This window comes from Macrobrachium rosenbergii, chromosome 46 (genome assembly GCF_040412425.1).
Source record: "Macrobrachium rosenbergii isolate ZJJX-2024 chromosome 46, ASM4041242v1, whole genome shotgun sequence".
In the NCBI taxonomy this organism is placed as follows: domain Eukaryota; kingdom Metazoa; phylum Arthropoda; class Malacostraca; order Decapoda; family Palaemonidae; genus Macrobrachium; species Macrobrachium rosenbergii.
This window is the reverse complement of record NC_089786.1, coordinates 3630637-3650000: the sequence shown is the minus strand read 5'-3', so window position 1 is coordinate 3650000 and position 19364 is coordinate 3630637. Positions and strand designations below refer to the sequence as shown.

The 19364-nt window shown below is 36.6% G+C and overlaps 2 protein-coding genes across 3 annotated transcripts in view; one reads left to right on the top strand and one right to left on the bottom strand.

Annotated features, from left to right (window-relative positions):
- LOC136830176 (uncharacterized) overlaps positions 1 to 4583 on the top strand; it is a 7692-nt gene extending 3109 nt beyond the window's left edge. Inside the window, exons 2-4 of the mRNA XM_067089438.1 lie at positions 2517 to 2584; positions 3010 to 3142; positions 3778 to 4583. Coding sequence (XP_066945539.1) covers positions 2525 to 2584; positions 3010 to 3142; positions 3778 to 4052 — 468 coding nt within the window. The 5' untranslated portion in view covers positions 2517 to 2524 and the 3' untranslated portion in view covers positions 4053 to 4583. The remainder of the gene's footprint in view (positions 1 to 2516; positions 2585 to 3009; positions 3143 to 3777) is intronic.
- LOC136830175 (uncharacterized) overlaps positions 1 to 19364 on the bottom strand; it is a 152042-nt gene that overhangs the window by 59305 nt on the left and 73373 nt on the right. The gene's annotated exons all lie outside the window — the stretch shown is intronic.

Genomic DNA, 19364 nt, shown 5'->3' with positions numbered 1-19364 from the left:
ATCATCATCACTATCAAAATCACTCTCATCATATTAAGTTCTACTCACTCCGAAGACTTCCAGACTGATGCTTTTTGGTCTCTTGTGGATTTCTCTACCTTCCTCAATATTCCCAGAATCATTTGGCATCTTTCCTACAAAAGTACATTAGGCTGTTCTCTTTACAGCCCTCTTCCACTTCTTATTGTTTATCAGATTTCTCCCATTCACTTCCATCATCCTGCTCATTTCCTTTCTCCCAGTGAAGGCTCCGATATCCTTCAGTTGAATGGAACTGAATAAAGAATTTAGGCCAAAGGCCAAGCACTGGGGCCTATGAGGTCATTCAGCGTTGAAACGGAAATTGACAGTAAAAGGTCTGAAAGGTGCACTATGAATCAATTGTTGGGAGAGGGTGGAAAGTAAGGTGGAAGAAAGAGAATATGAAAGAGGTACAGTCAAATGAACGAAGGGGATGCAGCTAGGGGCCTAAGGAAGGCACGCTGCAAAGAACCTTAAGTAATGCCTACAGTGCACGACGTAAGGTGCACTAACCCCTTGACGGCACTAACGCCCCCACACTCCCTATGGGGGGAAAATCCTTCAAGGACCCAAAAGGAGTCATAAAATGTGATTTGGTGAGGAGGAAATATTCAATTCCTTTTACAAAAGTTCACAAAATGTAACCAAATGCTAAGGGTGTTGCAAACACATGTTGGCAACTTATCATCCATGTTACTAACAAGTTCAAAACAAGTCAACAACTGTAAGTGGATAATGCATCTCTGACCATCGCTAGATAGTCACATGAATCACTGGTTAGAACAAACGATACATCGTTATCTGGTAGCCAACCTATTTGTGATGTGTGTGCAATAAGTTACCAACATGTCTGCAACCTGTTAACATGCCATAAACCCAAGTCAACAACTTAGCGGCAGTTCTAAATAGCGCTTCACACAATCATCCCCACTTATGGTCATTGAACCATTTTCAACCCGTTTGTGATATGTATGCAGTAAGTTGCCAACGTGTTTACGACATGTTTTACAGTATGTAGATGGACCCAGGGGCATTTTCCCAAGATGTAACCGAATACCGGGACCTTTCCTTAAAAAAAGCGGGACGCCATATCTAAAAACTAACCATAAAATTTTCTTGAAAATAACTCATCATGTTTCCCACACCCAAATTACTCTAAAGGTACTAACTTAACCTAAGCCAACCTAACCTAACCTAGGGGCATGGCAAAAAAAACCGGGGCTGGTGCAATACTTGCACACATCTCAGGAATTTGCAACCCGGAGAATTCATGGACGACAATGAAATAATTTGCAGAGATCTGCTAGCAAGGGCAGTAACACGGCTTGTGCCCTTTAAACCTCAAATCAAATAGATTGTATTTTACGGCGTGTTTGTGTCAATTACACTACCCTCCGAAGGGGTTTTGAAAACCTGCCCCATGACCTCAGGTCAAAGCAATTTAGGATTTAGGAAAATCTTTCCTTTTATAAAAAAAAACATTGTGTAATGAGTAAGGTGTGTGTCATAAACGTTAGTAATGGACTCTGAATGAATATATGAACAAAAATATATGGAAAAGAATGCGTAAGCTAAATTCACACTTTTATTTCTCTTAATATTGGTTTATGTCGATTCCCTCAAAGTGCGTGCCCCAGTAATGTTAACAGTACAAAATAGAATTCATTGAATAACTTTTATTACATACTATTTGGCAAAGTTTTCCACATAATTCACTGATTTTTCCAATAAGGGGCAGTATAGAATACAAAGTTATTCCACACTCTTTACCTCATGTTTTCATTAATAAATTCATCTAAAATTTAATCACTAACCTTAATGATAACTCACTCATTATGCAATCCTTTAGATGTTTCAACAAGTGAACAGTTCCTTTCAAATATTGATATACTCAAACTTTTTCACCAGAATCTGCAGTTGCTCCTCACCAAGTCAAACCAAAGCTGTGCTGTTTTTGCACTTTCTTTCCACATAAATTTACTCCATACTTTTTTTTTTTTTTTAAACAGTCATCCTCAACATTCACCACAAAAGCTCCGTTATTTTCAGCTGCTCCTCCCAATCATACATTCTCATTACATTCTCATCACTTTCATTTTTTATCACAACTGTACCGACGCCACCTGTAGAAACATCTTTCCCTTCACAGATAAATCATGCAATGATTGGCTCTGCAATATATCTTGTCTTAAATACCACAGGAAGTTGCCTCACCAAAGAAAACGCAGTTGGGAATCATACAGTTAACCAGTAACACCCCTACCACTTCATTTAATCAGGGAACGCTCCGCTGCCTGACAAACGTTTGAGTGTTCATATGTACGCATGTTCATGGTCGCATGATCTATTTGAATACAAGACAGTGATTCTGTCAAGTGACAAAGGGGACTTTGTGGAATCTTTTAACAACTTACAACGTGGTGGGACAAAACTGAAGTCTCCCATCTCCGTTTATAATGAAGATCTAAATTAATATGTATCCCTTTCTTTTCCAGACTAACTCATGATGGAATTGAGGCCTTTCATCGCTCTATTAATTTTGATAGGCTCCGTCACTGCAAGGGTAAGTGATATAGATACATAAAACATATATACACAGTACTTATACATGTATATGTACATACATATAATATACCTAAGCACACAGATTACTTTAAAACAATGGCTTTCATTAAGTTTACTTTCTCTTATCATCATCATCTGGAAAGAAGACCATACAGCAAAGAGGTGAAGCTGAATTTTAAAGCTACAGTTGATAATCTGCAAGTTTCTGTTTAAATAAAACCTTTTTTTTTATATATGGGTTATTTTCGTAGCATTCTTGTGAATTCTCATTCTGCCATAGGCACCACATAGTTTACAACGTATTCCCCCGACAATTTTGTTCTGTTCCGATTCAGTAGAGGCCGCAATTACAAACTTCCCTTTTATACTCTGTTGAAATGAGCACCTCGCAGGCTGTGTAATGATCATCTATTTTCCCACCAGGACCATCACCTAAGCAATGGAAACTTGCAGCAACTGGAGGACGGAGACTTTCCCCATCCCCACGGTAGCTTTAGATACCCAGATATTTTCCCAGAGGAGCACAGTGACGATCTGAACAACGGCTTTTACCCAGGTAACACTCTCCCTCGACCAGCTGGCTTCAACTCCCTGGCTGGGTTCAGCCTCCCTCCCCTCCCCAAGGAAGATTTGCACCCATTGACAGTTAGCGATTTCGTTGATTCAATCAACCTAGAAGTCGACCCAGTTAGCGATTTCGTTGATTCAATCGACCTAGAAGTCTACCCAGTTAGCGATTTCGTTGATTCAATCGACCCAGAAGTCGACCATCCCAGTGTAATCCCAGAAGTCAAGCTTCCCCAAGTAGACCCAGAAGGTGCAGCAACAAACTTAACCAACCCCATACTTGACCCCAGTTCCCCCCAGGTCGACGAGGTCCGAGGTAGCAACCCACAGAGTAAACAGCTATTGTTGTATCCATTAATCAAGCTTTGATTAAAAAAAAAAAACACTCTTATCTTGCCTCTTTCAAAGGAAAATTAACTTCATGACTGTGACATAACTGAGAGACATCACTTTGTCAAACATTTTGTGGATATACATTACATTCTACAAATTCACATATCTAAGTGCGGATCAAGTCAAGTCATGAATAACATCTTTCTAATAATAGTGAATTTGACTAGGTTCATTCTATGTAGCTATTTGGCAGCTTGACTGAATAACTCATTTTTTGTCATTTCTCTCCAGATCCTCACTTTGATCTAGAACCTCCCTATCATGGAAGGCCAGAGTCTGTTCGCTTTGGACGACCTCACTTCCGTCAGCCAGGTGGGCGCCGGGTCACACGACGGCCAAGTTTTTTCAGTGCATCCTCGCCCTCACATGGTGTTGTACGAAATCCTGGCAGAGGAATCGTTCGTGGTAGTGGACCATTTGGTAGGACACCTCCACCTTATGTTAACGAGCCTGGCGTAGCTGGTTTCATGAAGTCTTTCAGACGTCTCATCAGAACATACCTCTAAAGCAAACTTTGCTCCAGTTTTGAAGCATACACGAGAGGGCTCAAGCAATCAAAACCCCATTTGGAAAAGGAGAGTTTGCACCAATACTAACCTCCAAGAGGATTATCAGACTTGCTTTCTTCCAGGTGGACCAATTCCAGCATAGATGATTACAGAAATCATACCTCTAGTGCAGCTCACTGTTCTCCAGAAAGTGAACTTCAAATCATCTTCTTCGGCAGTGGCCTGTACTGTCCATAGAGGCGAAGATTAATTTGAAAATACTTTATTCAGAAGAACTTCATGAATTTACTCAAAGCACATCTGCAATGAACTGTTTATCATTCACTCAGGGTTAATTTGTTATTGTTAGTTTTAGATACAATAAGTGACAACCCTTGTAAACTATTACAATTAGGCATAAATACTTGTTATCATAGCAATCTAGCATTTATTATTTGAAAACTATAAAAGCCTTACATGAATGAGGAGATGCAGGCATCTCCAATATTTGGTGTTGTAAGGACACAAATATATATATATTCATCTTCAGATCAGTGTATCATTTAGGTCCCTAAGAGCTTAGATTAATATACCGAGCATGCCGAGTGCCTGCTATGTGGTATGAATGACTGAGCCAGTTAATGAATATATATCTTCCCTTATTTTTTATTTTGTCAAGATACGACAGAAAAAAACAGAATCAATAATGTCACCTCTGGGTCCTGGAGATGAGCAATATAGCATTGGCAGCACCTGATGATTATATGAATGGCTATCAGATGTAACATCGGCAGAAAAGGTGTCATCAAGAAGATGGGAGATAATCTTACCTTTGAAATTGAGCATGCTACGATGCCTGTGTGCCAAATAGGTTACGGAAGGAAGCAAGTCTCTCGCTTCCGTAATTAAAAGCCATGATGACTTCTATTCATATTACTAGAGCGGTATCGAATTATTCCATGCCCTGCACTTGGCAGAACAACCACCAGCAATGAAAAATTCTGCTCTGGAATCAAAGCACTTACCAGCCAAAACCTCAGATTCAGATACGTGTGCTTTTCACTTCAATCTCAGAAAAGCAAAGCTGTGATCGTCCCTGGCAAACTGAAGAACAACCTACCAAACAACGAGGCGAAGAAAGCGATGGGATGGCCGTTGAAGTCCACCCCGGGTAGGGGAAAATTCCAGTGCTCTCTCACCTTTATGGGGAGAAAACTCCGGCAAACACGTCTCCCAGGGATGAGTAAAAAGATCAACATTCTCCAATACGAAAGGATACCTAAAAAAAGGAAAAAAAAAATGATTGCATCTGCAAGAGAAGAGTTATGACATTCAACATGATAAATTAGCCACAACCAGGACCCCGCACCTATAAATTACATATAGAGGTAAGCATACAAGGAAGCCTGATGAAGTCTGATCCACACATTCTGCTTAATTATTATATGCTAAACTTGTCCATATGCAAGCAAAAAAAAAAAAATCATACTGCGAGTTGCATATGTTTGCTCTCTTGAATAGCGTGCTTTTCTTACTCCCCACCATTAGTTTTATGCTATCCTACCACTGACCCTTACTCAACGTTGGCTTTAACAATGAAAGGTGGTTAATTAAAATAAAATAAAATAAAGACTGGTGTGAAGTTGTAGACTTGTGACAACCAACAGAGAATGCATGCAGGTACTTTAATCTATTAATTTGACACTACTACTTCTAAGTATATAGTATATGAACCATAGTCTAACCAATCTTATAAATACATATTAAAGCCTTAAAACACAAACTTACAACACAACTATAGTGGGCGTTTGCGCACGGCAAAGAATAAGACATGTTGAAATAACTGTGGTGAAGTTAAAACCGCCACGATCGCCAGCCATATTTAGTCGATTGGGTATTCCCGTAAGAGGAATTGTTATGTTAAATTCAGTTGAATATTTGCGTTCAGTTCAACTAAACCTTAAAAAATTAATCATTAGTTTTTAATACCTTATTTAAGAAGTTGTAATTGTCTATAAAATTTTGATTTGGACACAGAAATCATATAACAAATGGGAACCTGGAAACTTCCAGCCTTTGGGGAAATGTATTTGTATCAAAGCAAGGAGTGAGCTTAAGTAGAATTAAAATATTTTGGGCTAAACAATTTGGAATTTTTTTATGAATTGGATTGAATATAGAGTTTGGGCAAAAGGCCAAGCGCTGGGACCTATGAGGTAATTCAGCGCTGAAACGGAAAATGACAGTAAAAAGGTTTTAAAGGTGTAATGGGAGGAAAACCTCGCAGTTACACTATCAATTGTTAGGAGAGGGTGGAAAGTAATATGGAAGAGAATATGAATGGAGGTAAAGTAAAAGAAATGAAAGAAGTTGCAGCTAGGGGCCGAAGGGACGCTGCAAAGAACCTGTGTACCGCATGAGGTGCACTGACAGAATTACATCCCTACGGAGTGGAATTTTTTATGACCGCCTCTCAGATTTACAAATGATTTCCTTTAGACTTAGATGCACTTGGATAATGAATTACCTTCGTTAATTCATCTAGTGTCTACTTTCGGCAAGTCAAGTCTGATATTCGAGGTTGCTCAGTAATTTCCCTGAAAGACTTGATGTCAACCCTGATAGCACATGTGTAACGATGTTCGACTGCAGAGAAAAATTCATGTTTACAAACTCCATAAACAAATTATATTTTAAAAAGTTATTATTTCTATCATAAACCAAAGAAAAGGTAAAAATTAGCTTTTGTCATTAAGTATTATTATACCAGTCGTTTTTTATGCTTGATGTTAACTTCATGAGACAAGTTTAACAATGTTCATTCCAGGAAGGAAAATTTTGCAAGCAGTGAATCTTGCTAGATCAATTCCTTCATTATTTCATCCTGGCCACTTGGCTGAGATAGGAAAAAACTTGTGTTCTGGGTCGACTTCTGGTATAACAACAATGACCAGTCAACAATTGAGAACTGGTGCATTTGTCCCTGGCAATCGGGAACCTACCAAACACAAGCATGCAATTATGTTGGAGAATTGCATGGCGAAAAAACCTTGATGTGAACTTGTAGACTTGTAGACCCAGCCACGTCGAAACACTTGTACGAAGTCTATTTGTGAACTGGTGCGATTGCTGTGGAGACTGTTTCCCGATTATGTCTACTGACATTCAAAGCGACACTTTGTAAAAATTGAAATTTACAAAATGACCATGCGTTTGATACATGTTAACCCAATCATTAAGTTATTACTAAACATAAATAAAAAAAGACAGTTATAGTAATATCATATGACAAAAGCTAGTTTTGACATTTCCTTTGATTTATGATGAAAATAATTAACTTTTTAAAATAATTTTGGTTACGGAGACGAACTTCTGGTGTGACTGCATTTTTCTATGTAGTAGAACATCGTTACACAGATGTGACTTCATGCACAGCAATGGGGGGAGGAGGGAATGCCTAGTGAGGGGTCAGAGCTGCTTTTGCGAGCATTTCCGTACTATGTAATCTATTCCATGGGGAATATGACCCAACTTCATAAACCTGTATTAGCAAGAGGGTTCAACATTTTACTGTATGTACACTCCAAAGGGTCACTACAATGTATATAAGCTCCTTGCCATTCAGTATACTCTCCTATGGTGCCTGCAGAGTAGGACCAAAAATTTCTGTTGAGGTTTCTTGCCTTGTTTATCTAAATTGTTGGCAATGGCTTTTACTCCCGGAGCATCCTTATCATATTCCCTTTTCATCACCAGATTTGAAGCTATATAAGCAAAAGTAGGAAAACCTAGGCACAAGGTGTTGGTCTAAATGTACCCTGTCATAACGACCCTGGCGGACGTCGTAACAGCTACGCTTCCACCCTGCTGTTCACTTTCACATTATGCATTTGTACAACCGAATTAAAAGTGGTCCTAGTCTTTGTTATGGAATTAACTAAATACCTGTAAAATTGTCGACGAAATTAAAGTTTAACAAATCTTACAAACGTTAGCGGTAGCATCGAAAATCTTATCCACTTTGGTCTAGTTGCTCATTTTAGCTTTCCAAGACCAACTCCTCCTCCACTGAACTTGTCAGGTATTTACTGGGAGTATCCTGAACTGCAGATTATCGTATTTTAACAGAAGAGTTTACTGACTCAGCTAACTGGGAAATCAAAGAATACACAACTAAACCACTTTAAAAATTTTTTTTGAAAGTATCACTTTGTTAGATAAATATCATTCTGATCTTGAGAGTAAATCTTGCTGTATTTTCGACAATATACACTGTGAAATGTGATTCTCTCTTAAATCTCACATGTACTACTACAGAAGATTGGCCACACTACATTAAAGTTTTGAAATTATTTAATTTCTTTCACACTTGAGCTTCATTTAATGATTGGCAATACATATAAATGACCTGTAAAATTTAGGCTGTCAAGCCAAGCATAGAGAATTAGTGCATTTGTCCCTGGCAATCGGGAACCTACCAAACACAAGCAAGCAATTATGTTGGAGAGTTGAATGGAGAAAGAAGTCTGATGTGAACTTGTAGACTTTTAACAAAAAGCAGAACCAGCCACGTACTGGGATGGGTTGCTGATCCTAGAGCACGCAAGTGGTATCATATGTCCAGATTTTTGGAGACTAGAACAAGGGTGTTTGTGAATTGCACTTCAGCGACCATAGCATGCTTCTGTCTACTTACAAGTTGTAAGCAACTTGGTACTTAGACATTCAAAGAGTTTGTACATTTATTATGTTCTCACAGTCAGATGTGGAGATTACTGTTAAACCCATCATTAAGTTATCACCAAATGTAAATCAAAAAGACTGTTATAGTAATACCATATGACAAAACTAATTTTGACATTTTCTTTGATTCATGACAAAATAATTAACTTTTAAAAATAATTTTGTTTACGAAGACGAGCTTCTGATGTGACTGCATTTTTCTATGCAGTAGAACATCATTACACAGATGTGACTTCATGCACAGCAATGGGGGCAGGAGGGAATGCCTAGTGAGGGGTCAGGGCTGCTTTTGCAAGCATTTCTGTACTGTGTAATCTATTCCATGGGGAATATGACCTTACTTATAAACCTGTATTAGCAAGAGGGTTCAACATTTTACTGTATGTACACTCCAAAGGGTCACTACATTGTATATAAGCTCCTTGCCATTCAGTATACTTTCCTATGGTGCCTGCAGAGTAGGACCAAAATTTTCTGTTGAGGCTTCTTACCTTGTTTATCTAAATTGTTGGCAATGACTTTTACTCCCGGAGCATCCCCTTATCATACCCTTTTCATCACCAGATTTGAAGCTACATCAGCAAAAGTAGGAAAACCTAGGCACAAGGTGTTGGTCTAAATGTACCCTGTCATAACGACCCTGGCGGACGTCGTAACAGCTACGCTTCCACCCTGCTGTTCACTTTCACATTATACATTTGCACAACCAAATTAAAAGTGGTCCTAGTCTTTGTTATGGAATTAACTAATACCTGTAAAATTGTCGACGAAATTAACAAATTTTACAAACGTTAGTGGTAGCATCGAAAATCTTCCCCACTTTGGTCTCGTCGCTCATTTTAGCTTTCAAAGACCAACTCTCTCCCTCCTTTGAACTTGTCAGGTATTTACTGGGAGTATCCTGAACTGCAGATTACCCTATTTTCATTGAAGGGTGGACTCACTCAGCTAACTGGGAAATCAAAGGATACACAAGTTAACCACGTTAACAGAATTTTTGAAAGCATCAGTCTATTAGATAAATATCATTCTGATCTTGAGAGTAAATCTTGCTGTATTTTTGACAATATACACTGAAATTCCTTAAGCTTTACGAGAACTTTTGTCCTGTCAGAAGAAATGTGATTCCCTCTTAAGTCTCCCAGGTACTACTACTGAGGGATTGGCTACCTGATTAGAGTCTTGAAATTATTTAATTTCTTTCACAGTAGAACTTCATTTAATGATTGACAATACATACAAATGATCAGTGAAATTTAGGATGTCAAGCCAAGCACTGAGATATATACCTTTGGTCAAGGGATCTAGGAAATGAAATATAAGGATCTGAGGGTGGAACCAGGAGATAATGAGAGTTGCACTCAGAAGTAACAGTTAAGAGATTTTGGATGGCAAGACTGAAGAAAAAACTGAGGTAAGGTAAAAAGTTTTAAATTGGATGCAGTTAGGGAACCTGCCAACACCTGTAAGCAGGCTAATACCTACAGTAAACCCCTTGAAATGCACTATCTCCAAAGGGTGGCGAGCTGTTCCTCTTGGTGGCCAGTAATAGTCACAGGAAAAAAGGAACAATTTTGGCTAGGAAAAAGGTCACATTTTTATGGTGGCCGGCAATCATTACAGTAGGTTAGGTGTTAGGTTACTTTCTTCCTGTGACTTTATTACCGGCCACTGTAAATTGTGACTTTTTTTCCCTTTAACTTATTTACCTGGATTCATTTTTATGGTATCGCAATAAATTCTTTGATTTGCACACGAAAGTTTTCAAAGTATGATTTGATTTAGAGTTCACTACTAGACAAACTTTTACAAAGGGAACCAGTAACAGGTATTCACTACAGCAATATATGGGAAAATGTCCACTTTCATGGGTAATTAAGGCTGATGATGGAGAGTTTATATCAATTTTGATCAAAACCTGGCAATACTTTTTGCCTTAATTCTTGAAAACGAAAATTGCACCAAAAATGTTAAAAAGCTAAACGACACACAATGTTCTGCAGTCATAAAAACAATGTGGGTGGGGAGGCTGTAATCGTGACACACGTGGTTCACTTCGTATCAAGGTCTTTGTAAAACCTGAAAACTACTACCGCACCCTGATTGAACGCCAGTCGCCGACCAGAATATTTATCTCCTTTTGTTTATGATTTTATTTTTGTCTGTGTTTTTTTTATGTTTATGATATTTACAGTCTTTTGCCTATGTTTTTATGGTCATACACAAGGGGCTGATACTAAAAAACGCCTCCTAATTTGCACGTAAACCGATAATTACCGAACCAGAGGGGCGCGGTAGTAGGCTTCAATTTTACCCAAGTTTTCCCTAAAGAATCCCCGATTTTCCCAGTACACTCAGATTCAACCAAGTGATCAAAAGCCAGGATAATCTGCATTCTACTTCAACAACACCTAATCGTTCCATCCTCTGCACTTGAACAAAAAACAACTAGCGACAAAAAAATACTGTTCTGGCAGCCTAGCAATAATGATCAGCCAGTCATGCTCACGATTTTTGTATTATTATTATTATTATTATTATTATTATTATTATTATTATTATTATTATTATTATTATTCATGAGTTGAAACCTATCCATATGGAACAAACTCAGAGGAGCCACTGACTTGAAATTCAAGCTTCCAAAGAATACATTTCTTTGAAAGCAGTAACAGGAGGTAAATGCAGAAAGAAAGATCACATATTACAAAAGACAAAGTAATGAAGCTTCTGCACACAAGACCTTTATATAAGCCAAGGCAGGCAAAGAGTGGCAAGGGGTTATATGGGTATAAAAGAGGCTGCTAAGGGTACCTCTGCACAGGTTATATGGGTATAAAAGAGGTTGCTAAGGGTTGGGTATACAAGAGGCTGCTAAGAGTACCTCTGCACAGGTTATATGGGTATAAAAGAGGTTGCTAAGGGTTGGGTATACAAGAGGCTGCTAAGAGTACCTCTGCACAGGTTATACGCGTATAAAAGAGGCTGCTAAGGGTACCTATGCACTCTTGCCTAACCTGGGATGTGGTCCTGGACCTGGCATTTGGTCTGTGACAAAATGCAAAGGGTAGGCCGCTATATATGAAGGCAGTTTTGCGTTACGAAAGCAATAATAATAGAGAAATAATGTACAAATCCTAACGCGGTTATGTCTGATTATCTGAAGGTGAACCCTAGATAATGTTGACAATTAAAGATTATGACTAAAGAAGGATTTAGGAATTCATGATGCAGCAATATACTACATAGGCATAAACCTGACAAATTTAAATATGAAAGAATCATATTGTGATATCATAGGTTTCAAGTAAAGCAGGTTATTTACTTCTTGCATAATAATGTTAAAAATGTGAAATATGCCAACAGTTTTTATTAATTTCAATTTAGCTTTATGTGGTTATGTATTCTACTCTATTATGGTTTTTATGCCCCAACAATATGCAACTTCGGTAAATGATTCCAAAACCGTTCAAAATCACCACGCAGTACTTATTAAGGAGTGCTGAAGGTGCAAGAGCCGGTGCTGGCATACCACTGGCTTAGTCTTCAATAAAAGGAGTACTGACTTCTCAGAATGCTTCCATATGATTGCCTCAGGCTTTTACAAACACTTTCTGTCGAGATTTCTTGCCTCTGACCATCAAATTCTCTCTGTTATTTGATTAAAACCGCGGACTGGCACTGCCTCTTGCTTCTTAATTGAACAGTCTTTATCAAATTCTCTTGTTAAAAGCAGATGTAGATAAGAATTAACTAAACATCTGTTAACTTAGTCAATAGAATAACTTAGATGTTTTGACACTAAATGGTAGCATCAAGAATCCTTCATGTATCGGTCAAGTCGCACATATCAGATTTAAAAGTAATTTTTTTCTCTGTCAACTACGGATACAAGTCAAGCTTTACAATGGAGATTGTTACAGTAGCCTCCTTTTATTGATAAGCAGGCTTAGTTAGCTAACAGGAAAAACACTCAACACTAACTCACTTTTACTATCCTAAAATTTTGTTTGTTTTTTAGTTACTACAAGAACAAAAAATTACGAAAAATAACCAAAACCACTTTCTTGATATCCCACTACCGCAAACTAATGAACTGGATTCAAACAAAATATTTTCAGTCTCTGGACTTTTAGTTAAGGCGTGAAAAAATGAGTTGGATAACTGGTATGGACCTCTGGATTCGGAGAACTCATGCTGGAACGTTTTCTTGCACAGAACAAGCAGACCGCGTTAGATTAAAGTGAAACACATGTGCTGTTAAATTAGAAAGTACCACTGACCTTAATTGACATCTTGAGTTAATACTGAAAGTAGCATCAACCTTGACAGACAGCTTAATATTGAAAGTAGCATTCACTTCATAGTCGACAACTTGAATTTATTGAATGAATCTTTCACTTTACCTGGCAGTTTGAGCCAACTTGAGGTGTCAATGTCGATCTAGTAGTAAACTCTAGACAGACATGATATCAAGAAAACGGAAATCATTGTTAATCAATGGCAATTACGCTAGTGTAATGGCCGTTCATCAAATCAGAGTCAAAGATGAAAGCAGCAGATTGTTATGCTAAATATAAAAATTAAGAAAACTTTAAATCATTTAGTTGTATGACAACGTTTATCCACATTTATTTTTAATTTATTTTCTACAGATTTCAGATTTGCTTTATTGCTGTGAATATAGATTTTGTGTAAGAGGCCCAAAAATTAAGCAACTCCTGAAGTGACGCCGAGCCCAGCACTTCCTCAGACTTCAGATTTCATGCCTTTTGTATTATCTAAATTATGTATTCATGGAGAGGGGGTAATCCTACAGTTTAGGGGTCCAAATTCGCTGCATTACGTTAAGTCAGCGCACAGATTTATCAAATATTTATTAAATCATAGAAAACATAAACAAAAAAAATAGCAGTTTATCTGCATACAGAAGCAGAGATTGTAAAAAAAAAAAAAAAAAGGAAATAAAGGGGGAACGTAAATAAACAAAAACATGCCTTAGTGGATGCGGACCCAAAGAATTTTGAGAAAATCATGAATCTCTGCTTCTTTAAGCAGATAAACTGCTCATTTTTTTTTAGCAAATATATACTTCTATTTGCAGATCTGTCGAAAGAGGAAATTGATAATAGGAAAGAAAACTTACACAAGGATTCACAAATTCACTGCTCCCCAGTAAAAAGTCACAGGTAAAAAAAAAAAAGTGAGCAAAAAGTCACAATAATCATTCCCAGATAGTGACCTACTAGGGTTTTAACCCAGTATGTATCCACCTTTGCGGCATGTTTAGTACAAGCCCGTTGGGGATTACCGTAAAAATATAAACAAAAGACAATAAATATCATAAAGAAAGATAATGATCCCCAAGAAATACCGTCAATTTTTTCCTGACTTTATTATCGGCCACTATAAATTAATATAACTTTTCCCTGTGACTATTACCGGCAACCGAATCTGTACCCCAAAACTGTAGGACTACTGAGAGAAGTTTTGTGTAAACCGGATTGTAACTGCTCCTATAATCAATATAATAGCTGTCAACTCGTCTGTCTATAACTAATAAATAAATGCTTAGAAGCGAAAATGGCAGCTTGTCCTTCCACACCTTGGTCAAGTCGAACACTTTAGCGTCTCTCTCTCTCTTCTTCTGAAATATATATTAACACACACCTTGACCCCAAAACTTTAAGGTTGGCTAATTTAAAATAAAAACACATCAATGGGGAGAGGAAGATGCAAATGCAAATGTAATTCTTTACAAAAGGTCCGCATCAATATTTGGTGTTTGACCTTACTAAAATAATACAAAACCCCTTAATATGTACGGTAACTTAACACAACCACCTAACCTAACCTAGGGCGCCGTGCCCCTACCTAGGCCTAGCGGGAGGGGGCTTCGCCCCCTCTGCGACCCCCCACTTAAGGGCACAACCCAACACATCAAACAAACACCAAATATTGATGCGGGCCTTTTGCAAAGAATTACGGGAAAAAAATCTAAAAACTTTTCTGGGCCTTCCACGGGAAGCTGAAAGTGAATATTTCCAAACCTGTATCTTTTCCAAGATACTCGTAAAATAAAATGCTAATTTTTCTACGTTATATATGTTTTACCTAATAATTTTTCTATTTTTTAACAATAATTACAGCTCACACAATATCATGACAGACAAGAACTAAATTCAGTAACAAATTTGAGTATATATATGGTAAAACATTTACGAGATGTAGTGAGATGGGGAGTTGCAGTAATTTTTTGTGAGGTATACATGCTTTTCTAATATTTCTTAGCGCTTTACTTTGCAAAATTACAATTACAGCTGACATACTATCATAAGAGATGATAACTAAACCCAACGGGAATCCCTGGGTACATTTATGAGCAAATAAATAAAAAGACATCCTGTGATGGGGAGGGGTAGTACGAAATCCCGTCATATATACTGATCCACCTCTCTCTCTACCCTGTTACTGTATTACTGTACTGAGCTGCTAGAGTTGCCGCAAGTCAATTATGTCCTCTTGATTTGAAGATTTTTCCCTCAAAATTCATTCAGAGAGAGAGCGTTGGCCATGGACACTAGAATAATCGACTTATCAAGGTGAGGAAGGTTCTCGACATGCTGCCATTATCGTTTCCAAGCATTTATTTATTAGTTATATTGACCATTTGACAGATATGACTTCTATTATATTGATGATTATACGAGCAGTTACAATCTAGTTTGTACAAAACTTCTATAAAGTTATATGTTTTACCTAAAGATGATTTTATTTTGTAAAATATAATTAGAGTTCACACAATATCATAACAGACAAGAAATAAATTCAGTAACAAATTTGAGCATATTTACAGTAAAATATCTACGAGATGTAATGAGATGGGAATATGCGGTAGCTAATTGTGAGGTATATATGTTTTGTCTAATATTTCTTTACGCTTTACTTTGCAAAATTACAATTATAGCTGACATATTATCGTAAAAGATAAGAACTCTACCCTAAAGCCAACAGGAATCCCTGGGTATGTTAATGAGTAAATAAATTTGAGTATATTTACAGACGTGCTGAGACGGGGAGATGCTGTAGGCGAAGTATGCATGCATTTTCTAATATTCCTTTGTATTTTAATTTCCAAAATTACAACAACAGCTAACAAACTATCATAAAAGAAAAGAATTAAAACCAAAGGCACCAACTGGGAATATTACTGAGCAAATAAATAAAAAGAGGTGCAGTACATCGGCCAACGAAATCTCGAGTCACACTGACGAGTCATGACTAACCCACTATCCAAATTGTTGGACCTCTTACCCAAAATCTGTATTCACAGCATCAAAGTACATCTGAAATCAGGAGAAATTAGATACAAAATAAATGAGGATAAACGTTATTATAAAAACAAATAATTTAAAGTAAAGTACCTTAATGTTTTATATTTAACATAATAATCTGCTTCTTTTATCATTGACGCTGATTTGATGAACGGCCTTTACACAATTGGATTGTTCAACGTTAAAAAATGATTTACTAAACTTCTTCATGTCAAATATATCTCGGTTTACCACTTGATAGACAATGACACCACATAAATAAATCATATTCTTATTAAGGTGTTAACGCTACTGACAAAAATCTAAACTAGCTGTCAAGATCAAAGCTACTTTTAATATTAACTCTAATGCAGGCTGCTTATTCTGTGCAAGAAAATGGGTCTGCATCATGGGTTCTCCGAATCCAGGAAAATTCATGCAGGCGCCTTTTCTTCCACAGAATAAGCCGCCCGCGTTAGATTGAAGTGAAACGCTTGTACTGTTAAATTAAAAAGTAGCACTGACCTTAATTGACATCTTAAGTTATTATTGAAAGGAGCAGTAACATTGACTGACCGATTAAGTTAATATTATTGAAAGTAGCATTAACCATGATTGACAGATCGAGTTAATTTTATTGACAGTAGTATTACTTTTACTTTGTTTGGTTTTATGTACAGCCATCCACAGGGATAATTCCCTCTCTGGCAGGCCCATGTACGTTTTCAAAATAATTTGCTTCTTATATTTTATAATTGTCTTTCAGAGTTTTCTCGTCAGTATCGTAGCTCCTGCAGAATAGGAGAGTCTTTAGTTCCTTTTTAAATTTTGCATTCTTCTTGTATGATCTTCACTTCAGGCGGTATTTTGTTGCGTATGTCTTGGTGTTCAGTGTACAAATGCTCTCTCGCCTGACTTACAATTCGTTCTAAGTTCAAATAGCCTGTATGCTTCACTTGCATGTCTGATTGCAATATTCATTTTGTCAGATATGTTGGTTCATCATATTTTAGCGCTTTAATGACTGTAAGTAGTATTTCATATTCTATTCTAGATTTTACTGGGAGCCAATTAGTGCTTGGGTTATTCTATCTGGGGAACTGAACTTGAAGAAGAGGAATATTTCCATTAGAGTCATTAGGCTGTCTAGTAGTGAACTCGAAACAGCCATGACTTCAAAAAACTAAAGTTTAACTCTTGAAGTAGTATTATTTATAAGTCGGTGCTAAAGTTGGCGCTAGTGCAACAGCCGTTCATCAAATCAGTGTCAAAGGTAAAAAAAGCAGATTGTTATGTTAATTACGAACATTAAGAAACTTTACTTTACATTATTTCGTTTTATGTTAAAGTTCATCCTCATTTATTTTATATATAATTTCTATTGATTTCAGATGTGCTTTATTGCTGTGAATACAGATTTTGTGTAAGAGGTCCAACAATTCTCCAGGAAGCGACGCCGCTCTCAACACTTCCTGAGATTTCATGCCTTTTGTATTGCCTAATTCTATGTACAGTATTCATAGAGAGAGGTTTTGTACAAACCAGACTGTAACTGCTCCTATAATCAATATAATAGAAATCATATCTGTCAACTGGTCTATAACTAATAAATAAATGCTTGGAAACGAAAATAGTATTATGTCGAGAATCTTCCTCACCTTGGTCGCGTCGTTCATTTTAGCGTCCATCGCAAACGCTCTGTCTTGCTCAGAAATATTGGGAACATTCTAAAATATACATACACATACAGTATATATATATATATATATATATATATATATATATATATATATATATATATATATATATAATATATAAGCCCCCTTACTGACAAGGCTAAAATATATATTAAGCACACCCCTGGATCCGGCAAACTTTAAGGCTGGCCAATTTTAAGATTAAAACACATTAATAGAAAGAAGAAAACATGAAAATGCACATGGGATAAGAAAAATTTTTAAAAAAAAAAAATTTTGTACCTTCTTAGGGAACTTGAAAGTAAATGTTTCCGACCCTGTATCTTTTCCAAGATACTCATTAAAATATGCTAACTTTACCAAGTTATATATTTTATCTAATAATTTTTCTATTTTGTAAAATTATAATTACAGCTCACACAATACAGTATCATAACAGACAAGAACTAAATTCATTCAAAGAGAGAGAGAGAGAGCATTGGCCGTGGACGCTAAAATGATCGACTTGTCAAGGTGAGGAAGGTTCTCGACATGTTGCCATTTTCGTTTCCAATCATTTATTTATTAGTCAATTTTGACAGATATGAAATCTGTTAATCGATTATAGGGGCAGTTACAGTGTGGTTCATACATAACTCTTCTCTATGAACACTTAGATTTAGATAATACAAAGACATGAAATCTCAGGAAGTGTTGAGAACAGCGTCACAGGAGAATTGTTGGACCTCTAACACAAAATTTGTATTCACAGCAATAAAGCACATCTGAAATCAATAGAAATTAAATACAAAATAAATGAGGATACAGGAATACAATAACAGGATAGAGAGAAGTGGATCAGTGTGGCTTGGGATTTCTTACTGCTTCTTCCCATCCCTTGATGTCTTTTTATTTATTTGCTCATTGGTTATCATCTTTTACAATAGTATGTCGACTATAACTGTAATTTTGCAAAGTAAAGAGCAAAGAAATATGAGAAAAAGCATATATACCCCACAAAAAGTTACTGCGTCTCTCCATCTCAGCATATCTCGTAAATATTTTGCCATAAATATACCCAAATTTGTTACTAAATTTAGTTTTTGTCTGTTATGATACTGTGTGAGCTGTAATTATAATTTTACAAAATAGAAAAATTATTAGATAAAACATACAGAGGTAAAACATATATAACTTCATATAAATTGGTAAAATTAGCATATTTATACGAGCATCTTGGAAAAGATACAGGGTCAGAAATATAACTTTCAGCTTCGCTAAGAAGGTACAGGAAATTTTTTAATATTTTTCGTACCCCATGTGCATTACCATATTTTCTTTCTATTGTTCTACTGTTGTTCTTTAATCTTAAATTGGCCAGCCTTAAAGTTTGCTGATTATAGGCGTGTGCTTAATATATACTTTAGCCTAACCTGTAAAGGTTTTTATATATATATATATATATATATATATATATATATATATATATATATATATATATATATATATATATATATATATATATATATATTCAATTTCAATTTTAGAATGTTCCCCACTTGCTGAGCGAGACAGAGAGCGTTGGCCGTGGACGCTAA